Here is a 20171-nt window from a genome sequence, read left to right as displayed (position 1 = left end):
AAGCATACGGATTCTTGTTCCCTGTGCTAGTGGCTGTAATCTAGCCTGGTTACAATTAATCCATGATTTAAAAGAAATTTGCAAAAACCTTGATGAGATTGCATGTAACGTACTGATATGCTCCCTGAATTAAAATGCAATTGAATATCAGATTCTATTTTTCACAAGAATGCAGTGGACTGGCTAACAGTGATCTGAGCATAATTTTGGAAATTTCCCATCATATTTATCTGCAGCATGTGGAATTAGAGTCAATTATAGTTGTTACAATAGCAGTTAAAGTGCTTTTCATAAAGCTCCCTGATGATGTTTTCCTGCAGCACACACAGCTGTGAAATCTTCACATCAGGAAGAGATCATTGGCTTTGGAGAGAACTTTCATGCATTCTTCTGCACTCAGGCGCTGTTAGATTTGGCTGTCTGTAAGGAAAAAGACTCAAGGATTTGTCTTTAGTAAACTAGGGAAACAGCATTATAAATCCGTACATACAGTGTTACAATGTTATCAACAAAGTATGTATAATTCAAATATTTTTATCATAACATTTTATGCATGAGGTTTTTTGCAATTTACTCATGTTTCATATGTCTTGGTAAACAGAGAATTTTGTAACTTTCTATGTTGGATAATATCCTGTTCATAAAATGGAAATTCTCAAATCAGCATTGTTTCAAAAAATTAAATGGAAAACTTGTGTCCTGGTTTCTGTTGTCTTCTATGACATCTGTTTGCAAACTGTCATCAAAATGTGAATGTCATTAACTTGCTTTTTTCTCTTATGCGTAGTTAATCAGTTAATCTTCAGGGTGTTGGTATGCTTTCAGTGTTGTTGACATCTAATCAGAATAGCTGGAGTCCACTTAAAATTCAATATTTTAGTCAATTTAATTTCACATATATTGAGGATTTGGTCTGCAAAATAGCTCTTTTCCAAATCCTTGAGTACCTTCCTATATGATGTTTAGGGGTCAGGGTTTGTTTTTTTTTTTAATGTGTTGCACATTCAGAGAAGAGATAGTCCACCTACTTGGCAAGTGAATCTGGGATCCAGCTAATATATGTAATTCCAAATTCAAAGTTCATCACTCTTCAAGTACCTCCAAGCAGAACGGGTAATGCAAGAGGCTTGCCTTGACCTAGCAAGGTTATCTTAAACTTGATACTTTCTTTAGAAGTCATCAGAGAAAACCAGCAATGGACAATTACATAATGAACTGAAGTCTGTCCCTGTCTTGTTTTCTCAATGTCTTAAAATATGAGGAGCATGAGTTGGTCACTCTGTATACAAACTTTTCTATCCTGAAACAGCTGAATTTTTGAAATCTCAGTCTTTCTTATAAATTGTTAATTCAGAGAAATCGCTTGTCTTTATAAAAAAATTCTGTGTCTGTATTTTATTTTAATTTTGACTTTATTTAAATCTCCTTTAATATAAAAATAATTTTAAAAGAAAAATAGCTTAAATTCAGACATTAATTTGGAAATGCTATAACATTTTAAAAAACAAAAACTCTCTGAAAAATCTGTGAAAATCATAATTTCCCTCAGATTGATTTTAATGAACAACATTTTCTGGAATGGTTGGGGCAGGGGGGTGAAAGCATTGCTCAAAATACCTCTTAAGGTAGTCAAAATTCCTTCTTGCCAGACTCTATAGTTCTGTGCAGCTCCTCCACTGCTTCAAAAAGAAGTCCAGTGGCAGTCAAAATAAGTTTGTATTGATGATATTATGTCACAAGAATGTCTGATTCTTCCATTTTCAAAATTTTATCTATATTGCAATTGTAATATTCCTGACTGTGGCCTCTTACCACGCTGCAGCAGCTGTTGAGTGCAACACAGCTTTGTTCCCATCTGTAAGTGAGGAGTTTCCCACGTAAATGTGGGTGAAGGTGTGTGCCTGGAGTAATGATGTTGCAAAGGCATACACGAGATCCCAGACTAAAGGACTCGCCTTTGCATTCCCAAACCTTGACATAATTGCCATAGACACAAAAACTGATATGGTAGAAAAGGCAAATTGTCCAGCTGCTTTTAAAATGGAGTTTAACCTAAATTAAGTTATATAAATTCTTATGGACAAGCATGGTATGGATACTTATAGATACATATCTTTTATGTTAACAATTTTTTTTTTCTTCAAATGTGCTTACCTTTGTTTTGATTTTTTTTTTTTTGCCTCAAACCTGTTGACCTTTTCTTTTTTCTATTTTTTTTTATTTCTCAGGAGTAAAATGTATTGCTCTTAGCACAACATTACAATGAAGAGATTGTACAGGAGCTCAATAAGACTTCCTGAGACTGTGACCTTTTCTAAATACTAAAAGGTTTACTTCTGGAGATAACTGTGTTAACCTAATTAAATTAGCACACAAAGAATGCAATGGATTAATTTTGATGGATTCAAGTTTTAAAAAAATAGTAAATTTTATTTTAATTTTAATGTAAAAAATTATATGTTTTAATTTCCTCTAAAAAAAAAGGGGGGGAAAAAAGAAAAAAGTTTTTTAAAATAAAGTTAGGCATAATCATAAACTTCTTTATTAAATAAGGGTTAATGTTATTTGGTTCATGTTTACTGAATGAGTAAGGAAACTTACAAATTGAAGACAATAAAATGAAAAAAAAAATTAATATTCACCAAGTAGTATTTGACCATAGTCACTACAGGACTTATAACAGCAATGTTAAGTAAAAATCACTGCTGTAAAAAAGGCAAATATCTGTTATTTGTATGGTAATAATAACTATGTGTTCCTAAAGCAGCTGTTGTTCTCTTTCTGTAGTGACCTTGCTTTAAATCACCAGTATATTTGATAAGATAATACATTACGCTAGAAAGCTTTTAAGCTCAAACTTTTTCAGAGTATGAAAAAAATCATCTGTATCTCAAAATCATATCTTAAATATATGGTCTTTTTGAAGCTAATAGAAGTTGGCTACTACAGAAGTTTCTCTTCCAAAGAAATACATAACTTAACTTGACATCTTGGTAGAATGAAAGATAAAAACTCAACTCCAGTAAAAATTTTTCAGTTTGATATCATTAAGATTATTAGTTGTAGACTTCCGAAAGTATGTAACATACTGGTCCACAGAGACTTTGTTAATGACCCGTGTCTTTAAAGTTGTTATCAATGAAAAAAGTGAACCTGTAAATTTGCACTGACTGAGTAAATGATACTGTTAATTTTTTTATTCTAAGTTCATTAACAAACACTTATATTTTATTTGTGTCTGCAAAGCTGCTTACTGATAGATTAATAGGTTTGTGTTTTTAAATGGAATTAAAGTGTTAATTACTACATAGAGAAGTCTGAATAGTACATTTTAAAGTGTTAAACATATTCACATATATATTTTGAAAATTATACAAGATGCATTCATTAGGCTTCCTCATAAGTTGTCAAGTCGTCATTAGCTTATTCAGATCATCCTGAAGTACGACGACTATCTGCTCCATCATCATCTATTTCTTAATCTATCTTTTTTTTCTGAGGTGTTAAAGTGACAGTCATATATAAAGTTATCGAATGCTTCCATTAAAAGATTATGGTTTTATTTCCAGATGGAGATATTCAGAATATTCAAAATTTCAAGCTGAAGCTTTCTATAGTTCTTTTTTCTGCTACGTTAGTTGAAGTTATTCTACCCTTTGGGGCAATAAATACCTACAACAACCTGTGCCTGTCTGTTTCATTGAGGGCTATCTCAGTGCCTTGGAGAGGGTTGGTGGAATTAGATAGCCAGAAGAAGGATGGGCAGAGAAGGGAGGCAAGCTGTGTTCCCACCGCTCATTCCCCAGAGCAGAAGAGCTTGCTCTCTCCCAGCTTTGAAGAGAACTAGCAGGATTATCTGCTTTGGTTGTTTCTCAGGCAAATAGGTGTTCAAGGGAATAAGAGTAGCCAGGATGAAGACAGCCCGAGGGTAAAGGGAGCCGATGGAGTCAAAGAGAGGCTTTTGGGATAAAAGTGATGTAAAACAGGAGGGCATGATGTAGAATAAAGAGCAAGGCCTATGTAATGCCAAGAAAAAGAAAGTTTTAATCGCTACTGTATCCAAGAGCCCAGGATTTTTTAATTCTCGAATTCCACTGCTATCAGCAAACAGCTGGACAACTTACACATCCTATCCACCTCATCAGTGGAAAGATTCGTAAGGCAAAAGAGACTGTTTAAGGCAGCTGAATATTTGGTATTTTATTCATATACGTCTTGCCACTATGTCCTGCAGAGCTGCTGGAAAATTTGCCAAGATCAAAATATTCGCAACTTACCGCTAATTGTATTTTTGTTATGTGTGTTAAGTACACACAACTGGAAATTACAACAGTAAAGTGTGTTTTGATTATATAAAGAACTATATAAACATAAGTATTCTGAGAAATCATATGAATGTTATTCTGAGTACCAAACTGAAAAGTCACTTGGCAAATAACCTGTTTGTTCCTCTGTTCCACCACATGAAAAAAGGAGGATGCCACCTTCTCTAAAATAAGGATGTTTAAAACCATAAATACTTTTCAAATATGTAAGAGGCTTGTAGAACATTCCAATTAAACAGATGAGTGCACAGAAAATCCATGGAAGAATTATCTCTGAGTTTGCAAGATTTGGATAATGCACTAAAAAAAGAAAAAAGATGTGGCTTAAAGCCCAGTGTAACTCAGTCTATTTGTGAATGTGAAAAAATTACTGCAGAATTACATTTCAGCACATGCTTCATAGTAGCTTTCCATTTAGGAGAAATAACTCTGTTCAAGGCTGAGGAGAAGGATGGAGGGATTGATTCTATGAACTCTAGGTGAGAGGGATGAAAAAGATTTTAGTGGGCATGGTGGTGTTGGGTTGACAGTTGGACTTGATCTTAAAGGTCTTTTCCAACCTTAAAGATTCTGTGAAACTTACTTTCTCGTTCTATGATCCATGGCATTGTCATTTGCTTTATAATGAGTACTAAATGTTGGATACAATTAGTGTTCTTACAAACTGTTATTGTTTCCAGCAGATCGAAACCATAATTATAAACATCTATAATAGTTTTAATCATCATCTATGCATTATTAATGCATATAGTATGTTTATAACCTATTTAATAAGAATAATTTATTTAATGTACAATTCTTCTATACATTATATATGAAGTACATATAATAGACAAACCATTTGAATTAATTGACTAAATTCTTCTTTATTTTTATCACGTTTGTGCAACTAGTTTGTTTCATTCCTGTCCCTTTAGTTTTAGAGCTATTTTGAGGCCGACAAATGTTGTCTGTTAGATCAGCCAGCAGGTTTTTTTAAGATTACGAAGATTGTAATGCCTGACTGATTTGTATTTCAAGCAGTGACTGCTCTGTGTCAGTAACTTTAATACTTATTAACTGCTAGATTAAGATTTGTCTCATTAAACAGCAATAAACCTAATGTACTGAAGAGCCTGTAACAGCTGATCACAGTTTTCTATACATTGTCATAATCACCATTGTCCCACTAAACTACTACTGCTTTCTTTCAGTTGTATTAGTGGAAGTTAAAAGTTTTCATAGATGTTTACCCAAGAAAGAAATGAATTCAGGTATAAGGTGAGGCTGTACTATTTGGAAATTATTGTGGTGTGATGTCACCTAGTTCTGGCTACCTGCCTCGTGTTCTGTATATTATGTTGAAGTTACAGTGTTGACTTGATTTTAAGTTGATGAGACAAGCCACATGTTTGCAGTCAAGCACATGCTCAATACCTTTCCAAATGGAGCCTTGTGTAGTACCTAAATAAATAGTAACTGAGCCAATTTCTTTGACAAGCTGAGAGATGTGCAGCCAGGAGCTTTTCCTTAAATTAGTTCTTTGTTAGGAATGACAATTGACAGGGCTGGGGAAGGTGACACTGATACCTTAAAGGAAACATACAGCATGCAGGATGATCATTTACCTATCCATCGAAAAAGAGGATGAAAAAAAAATAAAGTGATGAAAAGAAAGGCTAGTTTCCTGTCTGATTGGCAAAGAGAAGGAGGCATTTTGCTTTAAAAAAGTAGTTCCAGTCAATCAAAGATAGCTTCCCTGTGTTAATGAGAGTTATGGAGTCGAAAGAGATGCAGAGTACTCTTTGGGATGTCGTGCAGCCTCTGCCAAAGCTTGGAATGTATCTTCACTATGTGCAATCTAGACCTTTGATCATGGCTTACGATGAGAATTTACTGCCAAGCCACTGATTCTCTGCTGTCACAGTAGCTCAGATCTGCATTCTGCCGAAAGGTACTAATCAGGTGGGTTGCTTCACAGTGCTCTTTCGTTAATGGGTGATATCTAGCAATTCTCATCATTTATTAGAGAGTTCTCCAAGTACAACAAATACTTTGGCAGAATACCTTGGTGCAACAGAGGAAGTCAACAAGCTATTTGATCATTAATAAAAGAGTACCGTCCAGTATGACAGAACATGAATTTTTGTGCTCCCACCATTGAGTATTGCTGACGTATGACCGGTGAAAGGCGGGATAAAATAATTGTATGTGCTGGTTAATTCAGATTTACCTTTTTAGATATATTCAACAGACAAATTTTTAATTTCATTCTGTTTCATACTAGAAGTGTGTGTGTATGGTTATATGTATATTTATATTTATCCATATTCTGAATATGGATATGGATATCCATATCCATATGGATTGTGTTTCAGTTACCCAGGAAAAGAGGCTGTAAGTAGCCCTCTAGTTTTTTCTCCAGATTTCAGTGCAGTTAAGAAGCATGGAACAAAACAGAAACGTGTTTGTTATCTGTGGGATAAGTAAGTACACACATGTGACTCCTAATCAAGGAGAGAGGATCTCCACTCACTTGCTGTTTAAGTTGCCATGCTAATTAAAAGCGTGTTTGTTTACGTTAGATGTGTCTTTAAACTTAGTTGAAAACTGATTTTTAATATAATTTAGCTCAGATATAAAATATATCTTTAATTTGGCTTTGAAAGTTTATTATACCAGGTGATGGTAACACAGAAATTCTAGATCTCTCTGCCAGGTGGATTTGCTAATATAGTAGTCTGAACAGCTCAGTGTTATTCTATTGCAGGCTTCTTGAAATGATATTTCTTCTCTCTGAGTAAGTAACATATCTTGTATTCCTACCACTGTGCATTAAAACTGTGAATTATTTGGAACCCACCTGAGATTTAATTACCTTGAATATAACTGATGAAATGTGTTTAATGCGTATAATGTAAATGCAAAGCTAAATTATATTTCTGATCTAGAAGGTACCATGATGGATTGTTAATGGTCTTGCTGAAATACGTCTTTTCTCTAGGGAATGCAGTTTTTTAAACATTACAATTTGAACTGGAGTTTTGAGTGCTTAATAAAAACAAGGGACAGTTTTGGATGAAATTATAGCTAATTTTAAGCAGAGTACCAAAATTACAAATTCTGTTGCCCTTGTTCAGGTTTAATTGTTATGAGTAAGGGAGCAAGGGATTTTGTGTAATCTACTATTTTTTATTACAATGCCACGTAATCTACAGATCCCTGTACTTGAATGAAAATAATCATGAACCAAAAGAACTTTACAATTTGCATATGCACTAAGAATAAAAAAGGAATTTGTAAATGAATTTTTAAAGCAGGTCTTTGAAGGTGATAGTAGTTTTCCCCTTAAAAAAAGAAGCTTTATTGTGCAATTTTCTATTTTAACAAATATTCTTGCTGCTACAAGGAGGTTTTGCAAATTTAAAAGAAAAAAAACTTGTGTTGCCTAAGACATTTGAATTCATGTTGGACTACTGACCTAAGCTGGTTTTATAATGCTAAAATTTCTAACAAAAATTTCTCAAAGAATTGACTTAAATTAGTTTAGAAACAGGCTTTTTACAACAATATATCTGTAAGTCTGTATTTTCCTAATACAAGTTCAGAACAATCTTATATTGATATAGGGTAGAGTAAATAAGCAGTTGATTTTTTAAATTTTATTTCTGTGAACCCACTGAGAAAAAAATGCTAGATGGAACTGATCTGAACTAAGCTAGGTTGCTTACCTTTCGACCACTCTATTGTTTTAATGACTGCAGACAAGTCTTCAAATATTTTCTGGAACTCAAATTATCCTGAAAGACCAAGTATTTCACCTTTACTGCTTCAATTTGAACGATTTGAGCATTTAGCCGCATAGAAAACATCATCTCTTAAAGATGGCAATAAAATTGTGCATCATTACTAAAGTATTACTCATGTATACATGCAGTTCGTGCAGTCTCTTCAGGTTCCATTTTCAGACCACTTTATTATACTTATGTAATTTTTATTTTCATTTTCATTTTGAAACCTCTTCTAAGGATTTTATAATTTTTTTTGTGGTGCTGAAAGTTCTGTGTATAACCTGAAGACAAAATATAGTAGTAAATATGATGGAAAATTGTGGATTTTTATGCTGCAATATTATCATTATTATGGTTGGCCTGTGTGGGGGGCCTATTTGCGTGGGGACTTTCCATGGCCATGGTGAGATAATCCCAGTATCATTTAAAGAACTTAAGTCATATTCTTTTGATGACCAAAGCTTTCTGTATATTAGAGAATCAGAGCACAGCCAGTTTGGATGGATGTTGCAAAGGCAAATCTTTTGCTCCTTTTTTGTTATTGTATGAGTTGTGCGAAGTCATATTTCTATAGAGGGAGAATTCTGGAGACCTTTCAACTGGCTTCTGGTTACAGGTTGCTGACATGTTGATCCTTTATATAATTCCCCTGGGTAGCAAAGTTATCCTAACTAGTGCACAAAGGTAGTTTCTGGAATTGTTAAATGTAAGATAATATAAAGGCAGCCCTCTGATGAAAAGATGGGTTTGTGGGAGCTGCCCTCAAGATCCAGCATACCCAGACTGTATCCCTGCTGCTTAAAGTTGTCATTTTGGGCAATGGCATTTTTACTAGCAAACATGCATTACAGTAACTGGGAGAATGCCCAATATTAGGTATTTCAATTTAGTTTGAGAAATTCTGCGTCTAACTAAGCAAATATCTTTTTACAATTCCTCTTAGCCTTGGTCCCATGTTGAGTGCAGCAACTGATGCAATTATTAACTGCAGAATGACTGTAATGGCCTAAATGATAACATTTTGATTTTTTTATATTAGCTGATTTCTGATTACCTAACATGCAGTCACACTAAGGAGATAACAAGTCAAAGTAGATCCAGTAACAATAAGGAATTTAATGTGTAAGAGGATACCTTGTTTTGTATTTTCTTGCAATTAGTTGGCCTTTTTCCTGATAAGCCTTTTGAGATTTTCTGTGGGCATTAATCTTGCTCTTCTACACATCATGTTGCTTATAGCAGTTTAATCAAAATACTGTGTTATTTATTTTTCCACTGTAGTTTTAGCAGCCAGGATCTCAGAATTATTTTTGTGGTAAAAGTAATTTTTGTTGCTTGATAGGTAATTCTGTAACTAAACATTTTCACAGAAAGCTATTTTAAAGGAGTAGTCATCTCCTGAACAAGACTAGGAAAGGTACTTTAGTTATTAGTTTTTGATATAGCAAGATGAAAAAGTTTTCTTCTGATTTCCAGTAGATCTTGTATAATGGTAGAGAGAGGGAGCAGAGGGAGGATGTAACCTAGGAATGACCCTGGGACACAGAGAGCAATCAAGTGGGTCAGGTATGCAGCGTTTCTTGAACGAGTTTTTCAGATCTCAGTACAAGGATGATCTTTTGCTGATTAATTCCCAAATGTTGCTTCCCCTTATTTGCATCTTTGTTAAACTACATCTCAAGTGTCTTATCCGTCTTCTGTACTTGGGACAACATCAAGGGAGCTGGATTGCTTCTGCCTGTTGTTCTGTTGTGATATCTCAGAGAACAAATTCAGATCAAGAAGTCATGCCACATGTTGAATAATTTGGGGGTTTTTTCGTACTAGATCTAGAGTAAAACATGTTGCTTTTTGTTCAGAATTATAAGTTTTGATGGATGCATTTATCAATTAATATATTACTTATCAGTACCTTGAATTCAAGTTGTTAAGGTCAGCTTAATAAAATTCAGAACTAATTCTGCATGTTTCATGATGGTCTGTGAAACTCTATTTGAGCTGATTGGTCATGAAAACTGTGTGATAAGTGGTACAAATTTAGATATGAAAAAATGCATGCCTATCCATGCATTGAAGGCACAGAAGATTTTCTTATTTTGTTTTCCATTTCAAGTTTATGTAGTTCTCTTGCATTTTACTTGGACTCTGCTGTCCTGTCTCCTAATAATAGACAGAAAAATATTTAAGAAAAATAAGTTTAGAAAAAATGACATTAAAATGTTATATGAACTTCAGAGGTGCTTTTTCCCATTGGAGATGTAATTATCTGTGACTAATCAGTAATGCATTGGAGATGTAGCTATCTGTGATTAATCATCCTAGATGTTCTTGCTTAAAATGCATTGTAAAGGAGGAAAAAAGGCAAAACCAGAAAATCCTTCTGTATTCTCTGTGTTTATTCATTTTTACTATTTTTTTAATATTTATTTTCTCCATGTTATTTTTTCCATAGAAATCTGGGTTGGATGGGGTTTTTTAACACTTTATGTAAAAGACAGCATTCTGAAACTGGTTCTGATACTATTGGTTTAAACTTCACTTTCACTGACTTATGTGGCAAGAGATGTAGGTCCTGAATCTCCTCTTCTTTTTTTTTTTTTTTTTTTAAATGCTCTGACGAGAAATTGATTGTGTGTCTTATTTGTCAGTTATATATCCTGATCTGCACTGGGGAGAAAGAGTTAACATGTCACTAACACACAAAGAAATTATTCTGGTGGTGCAATTTGTGTGCATAATTAGCATGTAAATCACAAAGACAATTCCTGTTTCTGCTCAAAATCTAAATCTTTTGCCTTCTTAATGTAGAGAAGAGATTGTATAAACAGACAAGGTCAACTTATGTTTGGCTGGTGCACTTGGAGATATGTTAGAAAAATTGCACCTAAAAAGCAGGATAAACTAGAATAGTTGCCTGTATAAGGAACATTTTACAAGCCTTTTAAAGCAGAAGTTTATGTACCTATGTCAAGAGTTTTTCTGATATAGACAGTAATAATCACAGAATCACTAAGGTTGGAAAGGACCTTCAAGATCATCAAGTCCAACCATTAACCCAACACCACCATGCCCCCTAAACCATGTCCTGAAGTGCCACATCCACACATTTTTTGAACACTTCCAGAGACAGTGACTCCACCACCTCCCTGGGCAGCCTGTGCCAATGCCTGACCACTCTCTTGGTGAAGAATTTTTTCCTAATATCTAGTCTAAACCTCCCCTGGCACAACTTGAGGCCATTTCCTCTTGTCCTATCACTAGTTACTTGGGAGAAGAGACCAACACCCTCGTCGCCACAACCCCCTTTCAGGTATAGAGAGTGATAAGGCCTCCCCTCAGCCTCCTCTTCTCCAGACTTGACAACCCCGGTTGTCTCAGCCGCTCCCCATAAGACTTGTGCTCCAGACCCCTCACCACCTTCGTTGCCCTTCTCTGGACACGCTCAAGCACCTCAACGTCCTTCTTGTAGTGAGAGGCCCAAAACTGAACACAGGATTCGAGGTGTGGCCTCACCAGAGCCCAGTACAAGGGCACGATCACTTCCCTTCTCCTACTGGCCACAGGGGTAGTTGTACTCTTAATTGTACCAAGAGGAGCAGAGGTAGTTGTCTATGAGATCTTTGATGACTGGAGAGTGGATGTATGTAATGCAACATTAATGTGCATTATTTTGATAGTATTTGGAGTTTTATTTTACCTATGTAAAAAAAATTTCCTTGTCTTGTCATCTTCTACAGATTTCATTATTACATTTTCTTTGTGGAATGATTTATAATAAAATGAAAAAAACCCCAGTATATTTCTTCATGTTGAAAGCTACAAAGAATAGTGTTTTGGGTTACTTCCTATGGTTTACATAAAAATACATGGTCCCAGCAGATTTAGATTTTTACCTGAGGGAAAATATTGGTAAACAGAAGCAAAATAAGAACAGTAAATATTGAATTATATTGCACAAGTTTATTGTGCAGGCTTATTGTGCAGAGTGAACTCTGTGTAAAGTTTTGAAACCTGTATTTTCAGATGAAAAGAAGCATCAAAGGAGCATACAGTCTTTTTTGTCCTTCCTAGTAATTATTTCTGTGGCTCTATGTTTTAACTGTCTTGTGAAGATGGTGTTCAGAGTTGTGAATGACTGCCTGTCTTATACAGACATCTATACACATTGCACAGCTGAATCACATTCTGTACCGGTCATTCAATATCATTGTGCAAGTTAAAATAAGATTTATTGTTGTACTGTTATTAAACAGCTATTTTCACATTCTGAACAGTTGAAAGAAAAGAATAGGAGCAAATGTTGCCTGCAGCACATTACGTTCTGTGGTGTATGAATGACGTGTGATACCCATTTTAAAATCTTAGTCCTGATTCACTGATTTTCTTTTGTTTTCAGTTGACAACACTGAAAACTCTAGTTACTCGTCTCTCAGTAGTGAGAAAGGTAGTAGGCTTATGGAAGAGCTGAATAAATGAATGAGGCCTTGAGAATACCTGATTATTTGAAAATTTGAAAATTTCATGTGGTTGGAAGAATTTTTTTCCAATAAATTTTCTATGAGAGAAAAAGTCTTGAATTGGCAAAATATACCACTCTCAAAATCTTCCCTCAAAGGCTTAGAAGCACGAAGAGTTTTAATGTGAAAGGGGAACAGAAGCACTTTTTCTTCACAAATTATAAATCTGCTTCAGTTTTTTTTAAATTTTGAAACAATTGGAAAAAAAAGGGATTTGTTTCTGATGAAATTTTTCATTGGGCAGTACCTTATTATATACTGGTTTTACGCATGTATTGCACTGTTTCACTATAATAAAACTAATAGTATGTGATGTCTGTGTGCTCAACTCTCACTGGACCTAGTGGGTGAGGTGCAGCAGCTTTAGAAGGTAGTGCACAGCCAGCTGTTTCCAGATAACAGTACTCACAGTATTAAAGACAGTAGTTGTATGTGAGTGTGACCTTAATGGAGTTTATTCTAGTTCAGGGTATTAGCTATTTTTGTTCCAGCGTTGTCATTTCTCTAACTTTCTCTCTTCTACTTCACCTGTCTCAGAGGGCGAAAAAGAAATCTTTACAAAATCTCCCTTCCATCTCCCTGTCCCAAGCTATTGCAATATTAAGAAACACTCTCCCTACAGTCCATGTGTCCCTGTAAATATTTACGTGTACCTTATTTTTTTATCTTTGACTTTACATTTTGACTCATACATCGCTCCCATTATCACTCTGCTGTTGTCTCTCCCTCTCTTTTTACTTTTTCACATAATGCTGACAGGTGTACAGTGTTACTAGTTTCCTGAGGCTTTTTCTGCTGTTATTCTGTGCTGAAAATGGCAATGGGCATTTTGTGAGAAACTCTGATATCATGCAACTATGTATTTCCCTGCAGTCCTTGTTCAATGTATATATTTTCTAGACATATTTCTTATTTTTATGCCTTTTGGAGAGTAGATTATCCAGTGAAGGATCCTTTTCTAGTATTTGTGTAGACTTTTAAACACTGAGGAATTAACTACAGTTATTGTTAAGGGTAATCTTAGAAAACAGGACTGAAGGAATTTTAAGAGATTTCCTATATTTATCTTCATACAGAATTAGTTACTCCAAAAGAATTTATGTATTTTCCTAGTCTGTTCCTAAGACCTCCCACTGATGGAAAGCCCACAGACTTCCTGGGTATGAACTCCTGTAGTCTATCACTGGAGACTGAAAAGACTAACATGATCACTGGACTTTCAAAGCCATGTGCTGCTGAATAGAAAAGCTACCTGCTGTCAGTACAGTAGGATGTCATGGATTGCAAGAAGGATGTGTCCTTCAACCCTTGTATGGGCTCAGAGAGGGAAAAAAAAATGCTGTTGCCAAAGTAGTGGAAGGGTGGAAGGTGTTACACCCATGCTGGTGTGCGATGGCTGCTGGGCTGGTTGTCTTGTACAACAGGTTACTTAGTAAGACTTTGGCAACAGTTTAATACATGAATTTGTACATTTTACATTTGGTATTTTACAGTTGTCTGCGATATAGTAATTTGTCCTTAAACAAAAGTAGTCTCAAGCTATATCTTTCTCTCTATTTTTATGCAACTAGCATACCTAGTTGGGAATTACCCCAATTTTTGAAGTCTGTCTTGTACATGTTCAGTATATTAATTTATACTTTTCTTACAGGAATTATCCAGCAGTGTAGTACCTATATTTATAAAATATCCATAGAGGTTTCTATTTAACTAAAATGTGTGTATATTTGAAAATGGCTTAAACTGTTCTCTTCAGAGAATCTTGTGTATCAATAGCAGCTAAACATATATATATATGACAGATTGATATTTGCCCATTAAAAGCAGAAAATGAATGTTTGAACAGACAGAGGAAATTACTACTTCATTTATCCAGGTTAAAGAAAATAAGAACTTACTAACTTAAAGGACAAAATACAAAATTGCATGTAGAGAATGTACTTTGAGAAAAGTAGACATAATTTCTTTAAAGAATGGCTTTTGTGTGCCTTTTTTTTTCTTTTAATATATCTCTGGTTTTCCTATGATTTAACATAGCCTAAAGCTTTTGGAGCACGTTAAAATATGTTGACTCACACCTGTTGAGCATCTTATAATTTTGAATTGGCTATTGGCTGTATAAGCATTTAAAATTTATAAGCCTCACTTTGTTTTCTATCCAAATCCTTTCTAGCATAAACTGGTAATGTTTAGGAGCAAATAAATCTTCTGGCTACTGAGTCAATGCATGTTTGCCTTCCCTCGGGCAGTGGTTCCTGCCTTCTCTGTCCTTCCAGAAGGCAATAGGAAGGGCTCTACAGGGTGTAAAAGTCCTTATGGAAGTGGTGAGATTTAGGAGAGCCAGAGATGCTGCATTCATTAAACTACTTTACAAACTAAGCAAGGTAGTGCCAGAAACTTGAGCACTCTTGGTGGGGAAAGGGTTTACTGTGGAACTGGCCTAAAGGTTGACCTTGTGTAACTCAAGAGCAACAGCCCTCAATTAAGAAAGATCGCACAGCGTAGAATATATTGAGAAATAATTCAAATTCCACAATCGTTTCTAATTCTGTGCCTTTTTAGTGTATATCTTCATTTATTCTTGTGAGGTATTTGGTGCACAAAGAATTGGTGCTATGGGCTGGAGCAATTCTGTTGTCAGCACTGTATGGATGAAAAAATGCAATAAACCTATGGTGATGGAAGGAATTGAACTGGATATCCTCTTTCTGTGGTTTTCCTGTTACTGAGAATCCACCTTAGTTATCTGATAGGTAAGCAACAGGAATTGTGAATATAGGTATAACCTGGGATTGATATTGTAACCTGCTCTACATAAAAACATGAAGCTGTATGAGGAATTAACTGTTTAATGTTTCGTGTTAATCAGATGGCATGTCTACCTTTAATAGGTCAAGGAGCAACTGAGCAAACTCAAAAGTTGAATTAACCTATGTCTTTTGACAGATTTTCTGACACTATGGGTTGTTACACTTGACCTAATTTCTCTTTTGTCTGCTGTCTTCAATTTTGAAAAGTGTTTCTCAAGAGTAAAAGTTTTCTTTTTGCTTTCCTGATACAATATATTAATATACAGCTTTGTTTTCTTGTAGGGTGCTTTGAGTGTTGCATCAAATGCCTGGGAGGTATTCCCTACGCATCTTTGATTGCTACCATCCTGCTGTACGCTGGAGTTGCACTGTTCTGTGGTTGTGGACATGAAGCACTTTCAGGAACTGTCAACATTCTGCAAACCTACTTTGAGATGACAAGAACTGCAGGAGATGTTATTGATGTCTTTACCATGTAAGTTACTAGCGTTCTTTTGATTTCCTTTTAAAACTGATGAAAAATATCACAGGATATAAAGTTGACTCAAGAAAATGTGTTGTAATGAAAATCATGGAAAGAATGATTTCGATAAGCTCAGCAGATGAAGTTTTGACAGAGCTGATATTTTTGCTATTTACAAGCAATTTCTTGTACTATCTAATATCCCACAGTTATAGTTTAATTTATTACTAAACAGTACTTCATATAGTATTAATACATCTCTTCCATACATGCTTGTTTTTATCCTTTTTATCCTGTGATAATTTCTTTACTGAAAAGTGTATATAAAAAAAAATCTCTATAAATAAAAGCAGGAGTCTATAACAAGGAACAGATTAGTTCTTGGAATACGCACAATAAAGTAAATGAAGAGTTGTGCAGAACCCTGAGACTTTAAATGTCAAAACTCTATTCCTTTGGTTTTCCTAGAATTCATATATTTTGAAGGTTTCATGCTTTGCTACTCCTGAAAACCTATTTCTGGAAGGTCTTTGGTTTTTTGAGTATCTCCTTCCTTTTGGTAAATTAATTACATTTAACAAGGTAGTTTACTGTAACCTGAAATTACATAGCATACTTTCTAATCTCTATAAAATTGTCTCTTTAACATATGATTTTCTTTGATATTTGAAATCCTAATTCTTATGTGGCTGCTAATGGTTGTAACTAAAGCTGAAGTGTCCTACCCTCAAATTTGTAAGCCTTTTCATTTATGAATATTTTCTGAGAAGTGATTCGATCATCCGTCAAAACATTGACTTCTTAGCATGGATAGTTCCATGACAATGACAGTTCAGTGCTTATCCGTGGTCAAAATGTATTCAAAAAGAATACCAGTAACTACTGTGAAAATCATAGAGAAACAGAGAACATACTTATGCCATTGTATAAATCCATCTTTCATCCATGTCATTAATACTGTGTACAGGAATGGTGCCCCAAACAAAGCAAAAAAGGATGATTAAAATTATAGAACAGAGGCGATATGGTTAAAAATTGAGTATAGTAGGACTCTTCAATCTAGAAAGAGGGTGATTAAGAGCTGTTGGGCTAGAGGTCTATAAATTCACAATGTTATGAATAAAATGCATGAGGTTAGATTGTCTTTCTCTGCTAGTACAAGAAGTTTGAGGTATTAGAGAAAATTAGTAGACCCCAGGTTAAGAAGGAACAAGTGATGGTTCTTCAATTGTTGTATAACAGATTTGTGAAGCTAGTTGCCAAAACTTACATGTGTTTAAGGAAAGACTTGATAATCTTAGAAAACAAATCCATTCATGGTTTCTAATGACATACAAACTTACCTAGCTCAGGAAGTCCCAGAGGCTAGAGTAGCGTTGAGGATTATCCTGTTGACTTGCCTGCTCTTACTTTTTTATATTCATTGTTTGAGATAGCAAAATGGACAAGATAAATATTTGATTTGACTTGGTACCACTGTTTTCATGATAGTTAGAAACAGAATCTTAAATCTCTTGACTTGTGTAGTGCTATATTATCAACATCCTTGCCAAAGCTTCTCTGTAAATGTCAGCTGTACTGTTTGTGGAATTAGTAGCCAGAAGGGAGAATGTACCAAATAAGTATGTCACTGTGTCGTGGTTTAGTCCCAGCCAGCAGCTAAGCCCCACGCAGCCACTCACTCACTCCCCACAGTGGGCTGGAGGAGAGAATTAAAGTGTAAAAGTGAGAAAACTCATGGACTGAGATAAAGACAGTTTAATAAGTAAAGCAAAAGCCGCACACGCAAGCCAAGCAAAACAAGGAATTAATTCACCACTGCCCATGGGCAGGCAGGTGTTCAGCCATCTCCAGGGAAGCAGGGCTCCGTCACGCGTAATGGTTTCTTGGGAAGACAGATGCCACACCTCCAAATGTCCCTCCACCCCTTCTTCCTTCTTTGTCCCAGCTTTAAATACTGAGCATGACGTCGTATGGTATGGAATATCCCTTTGGCCAGCCTGGGTCAGCTGTCCCGGCCGTGTCCCCCCCAGCTCCCCGGGCACCCCCAGCCTGCTCGCTGGCAGGCCGGCACGAGAAGCTGGGCTGTCCTTGACTGCTCAGCAACAACCCAAAACATCAGCACCTTATCAACATTTTCTCATCCCAAATCCAAAACATAGCCTCATACTAGTTCTATGAAGAAAATTAACTCTACCCCAGTTGAAACCACGACACACTGCTATGCCATATCCAAATTTCATCTTAAGACCAAGGAATTTAGATATTCTTGTATAACATTATATTGGGTTGATCTGAAGTATGTGACTTCTGCTTTGCCTTTTTGGCTTGTCATTTAGAATAATGGGTCTGACTTGACTTGGCGGCTAAGGTTCATTGTTATCCTGAATGAAAGATCAGTCATTTTATTAGGATCTACCTTATTTTATTAGTCCCTAGGAAGCCATTAGTGCAGAAGAGCCACAAATCGATGCTTTCTCTTCATAGCAAGTTTTCCAGCTTCCTTCTGTCAAATACTTAAGTGAAAATATCAGTCAGAAGACATAGTTCAAACGCATATAATTCACTGGAAATGATTAAGGAACTGTAAAGGTGATTTGTTTTTTCTTGGCATTCAGTTGTTTGGCTTAGCTAGTAGCTTTTTGATTTGTTTGTTTTTTTGCTTACTTAAAGATATACTAAACCTAATTCTTTCCTTGGCAGACCTAGTAGAATCAAAATTTCAGTTTATTCAGTTGTGAAAGATGTCTCTAAAGTTATGTCTTAAAGGAAGAGCAAATATTTTGACTAAAAGCAGATGAACCATTACTTTTAACTGAATAAACTGTGTGATTCTCAAAGAAATTTGCACACGTTAATTTTCTACCTGCTTAAGTAGATATTATCAAAGTAGGTATTACTCTGATACGTTAAGTAACTATTAAGTAGATATTACTCTGCTTTTTAAAATAATTTTGTAGGGAGTAGAGATGCTTGATATTTTGTCACAACTATTGATTAACAATTGGCAGTACAAAAGCCCTAAGGTAATTATGTTGTTTTGAAAGGCCAAAAAGGAGAAAGAAAAAATATGTAAGTAGAAACAAACAGTGCAGTGCCTAAATTGAACATATATATATTTAAGAAATGGAAATAAGCCCAAGTTCTTTACTATTCTGATGAGAAATAATAAGAATTTTTAAAAAATAAATCCAGCAGTGTTCCCTACGAAATTACACTTTTTTAAGGTTAAGACGTTTTGGCTCTTAATGCTTTTAGTTCTGTGAAGTGTCTCAGGCTGACCTGGAGTCCGTCCTGTGATAAATGTGCTAGGCAGATGCTTCAGTGGAGTAAAGTGTGTTAGATTCTGTTCAATCATGCTTATGGTTTCTGTCTATATTTTTATTAACACAGTGGATTTAAAATGTCATTCAGAATAAAAATCAATCCCTATCTCAGAGCTACTTATGTGGGTGGCAAGAGATAAGGGCGTTTTTAACTGTGCTCACAACTGTGTGTGTTCTGAACTCAACACAACTCACAACCCACCCTGTATCTTTTATCTTTGTCAATACAGCTACTCACTGCAATTTAAAAGCATCAGCAGACCCCTGTAGAGAGAGTAGGGCATAACGAGGGCATAAACAAGATCTGAAACACTCTTTAAGTGCCTAAAATAAAAGCCAAAGTACCTAAAGCCAACAAAGTCATTCAGAAATGTCCATATCAATGTCCCTGAGGGCATCAACAGCCCTGACTGCCCCTGCCTGGCCTCCCCTCAACTTGCCAGTGGTCCAGGACTCCATTTCAGCCCAGGCTGGGGCTCAGTCCCTCACCACAGACTCACCTGGCCATGGGGCTGGGGCTGCCCCCTGGCTGCCCTGCTCCCTGCCTGGGCTGCAGGGGTGGGCCCTGGCTGCCCCATGGGCAGCCCTCTTCCCACATGGTGCCCTGATGCTTGGGGAGAGACCAATTAATCAAGAACCTGCAATAGGCCATGAAGTCCCCTTGGAGGGCTTTGCCCTTGGGGGTTCAGCCAAGAGCAGAATGGAATAGAAGAGGTGGTCCTGCAGTGCTGGCCCTGCAGAGTGGACATGGTCCGTGATTCCAGCTCCCTGGACTCTTATCTGAGTTTAAATAATATGTACCAGCTACAGTTCATATCTGCTTTAGAAGTACTAATAACTAGTAAATATTCATAATTTTAAAAATGAAGAGCAAGTTTTGCAGCTGGTTTTAAAATTCCTTAAATGCCAGACAGTTAAGTCAATTTTCTCAAATATATGATTTTCTTTCCAAGTTAAAAC

General features: G+C 35.7%; 1 protein-coding gene across 1 annotated transcript in view; it reads left to right on the top strand.

Moving 5' to 3' along the window:
* The window catches only part of GPM6A (glycoprotein M6A), a gene marked incomplete at both ends in the record, with an annotated part of 127888 nt that overhangs the window by 70413 nt on the left and 37304 nt on the right, over window positions 1–20171 (top strand). Inside the window, one exon of the mRNA XM_081999335.1 lies at window positions 15705–15897. Within this exon, the coding sequence (XP_081855461.1) occupies window positions 15705–15897 (193 nt within the window). The remainder of the gene's footprint in view (window positions 1–15704; window positions 15898–20171) is intronic.

This window comes from Phaethon aethereus, assembly GCF_964289735.1.
Source record: "Phaethon aethereus genome assembly, chromosome: 4".
Classification (NCBI taxonomy): Eukaryota; Metazoa; Chordata; class Aves; order Phaethontiformes; family Phaethontidae; genus Phaethon; species Phaethon aethereus.
The sequence above is the reverse complement of the archived record's forward strand: the minus strand, read 5'-3'. Positions and strand labels throughout refer to the sequence as shown.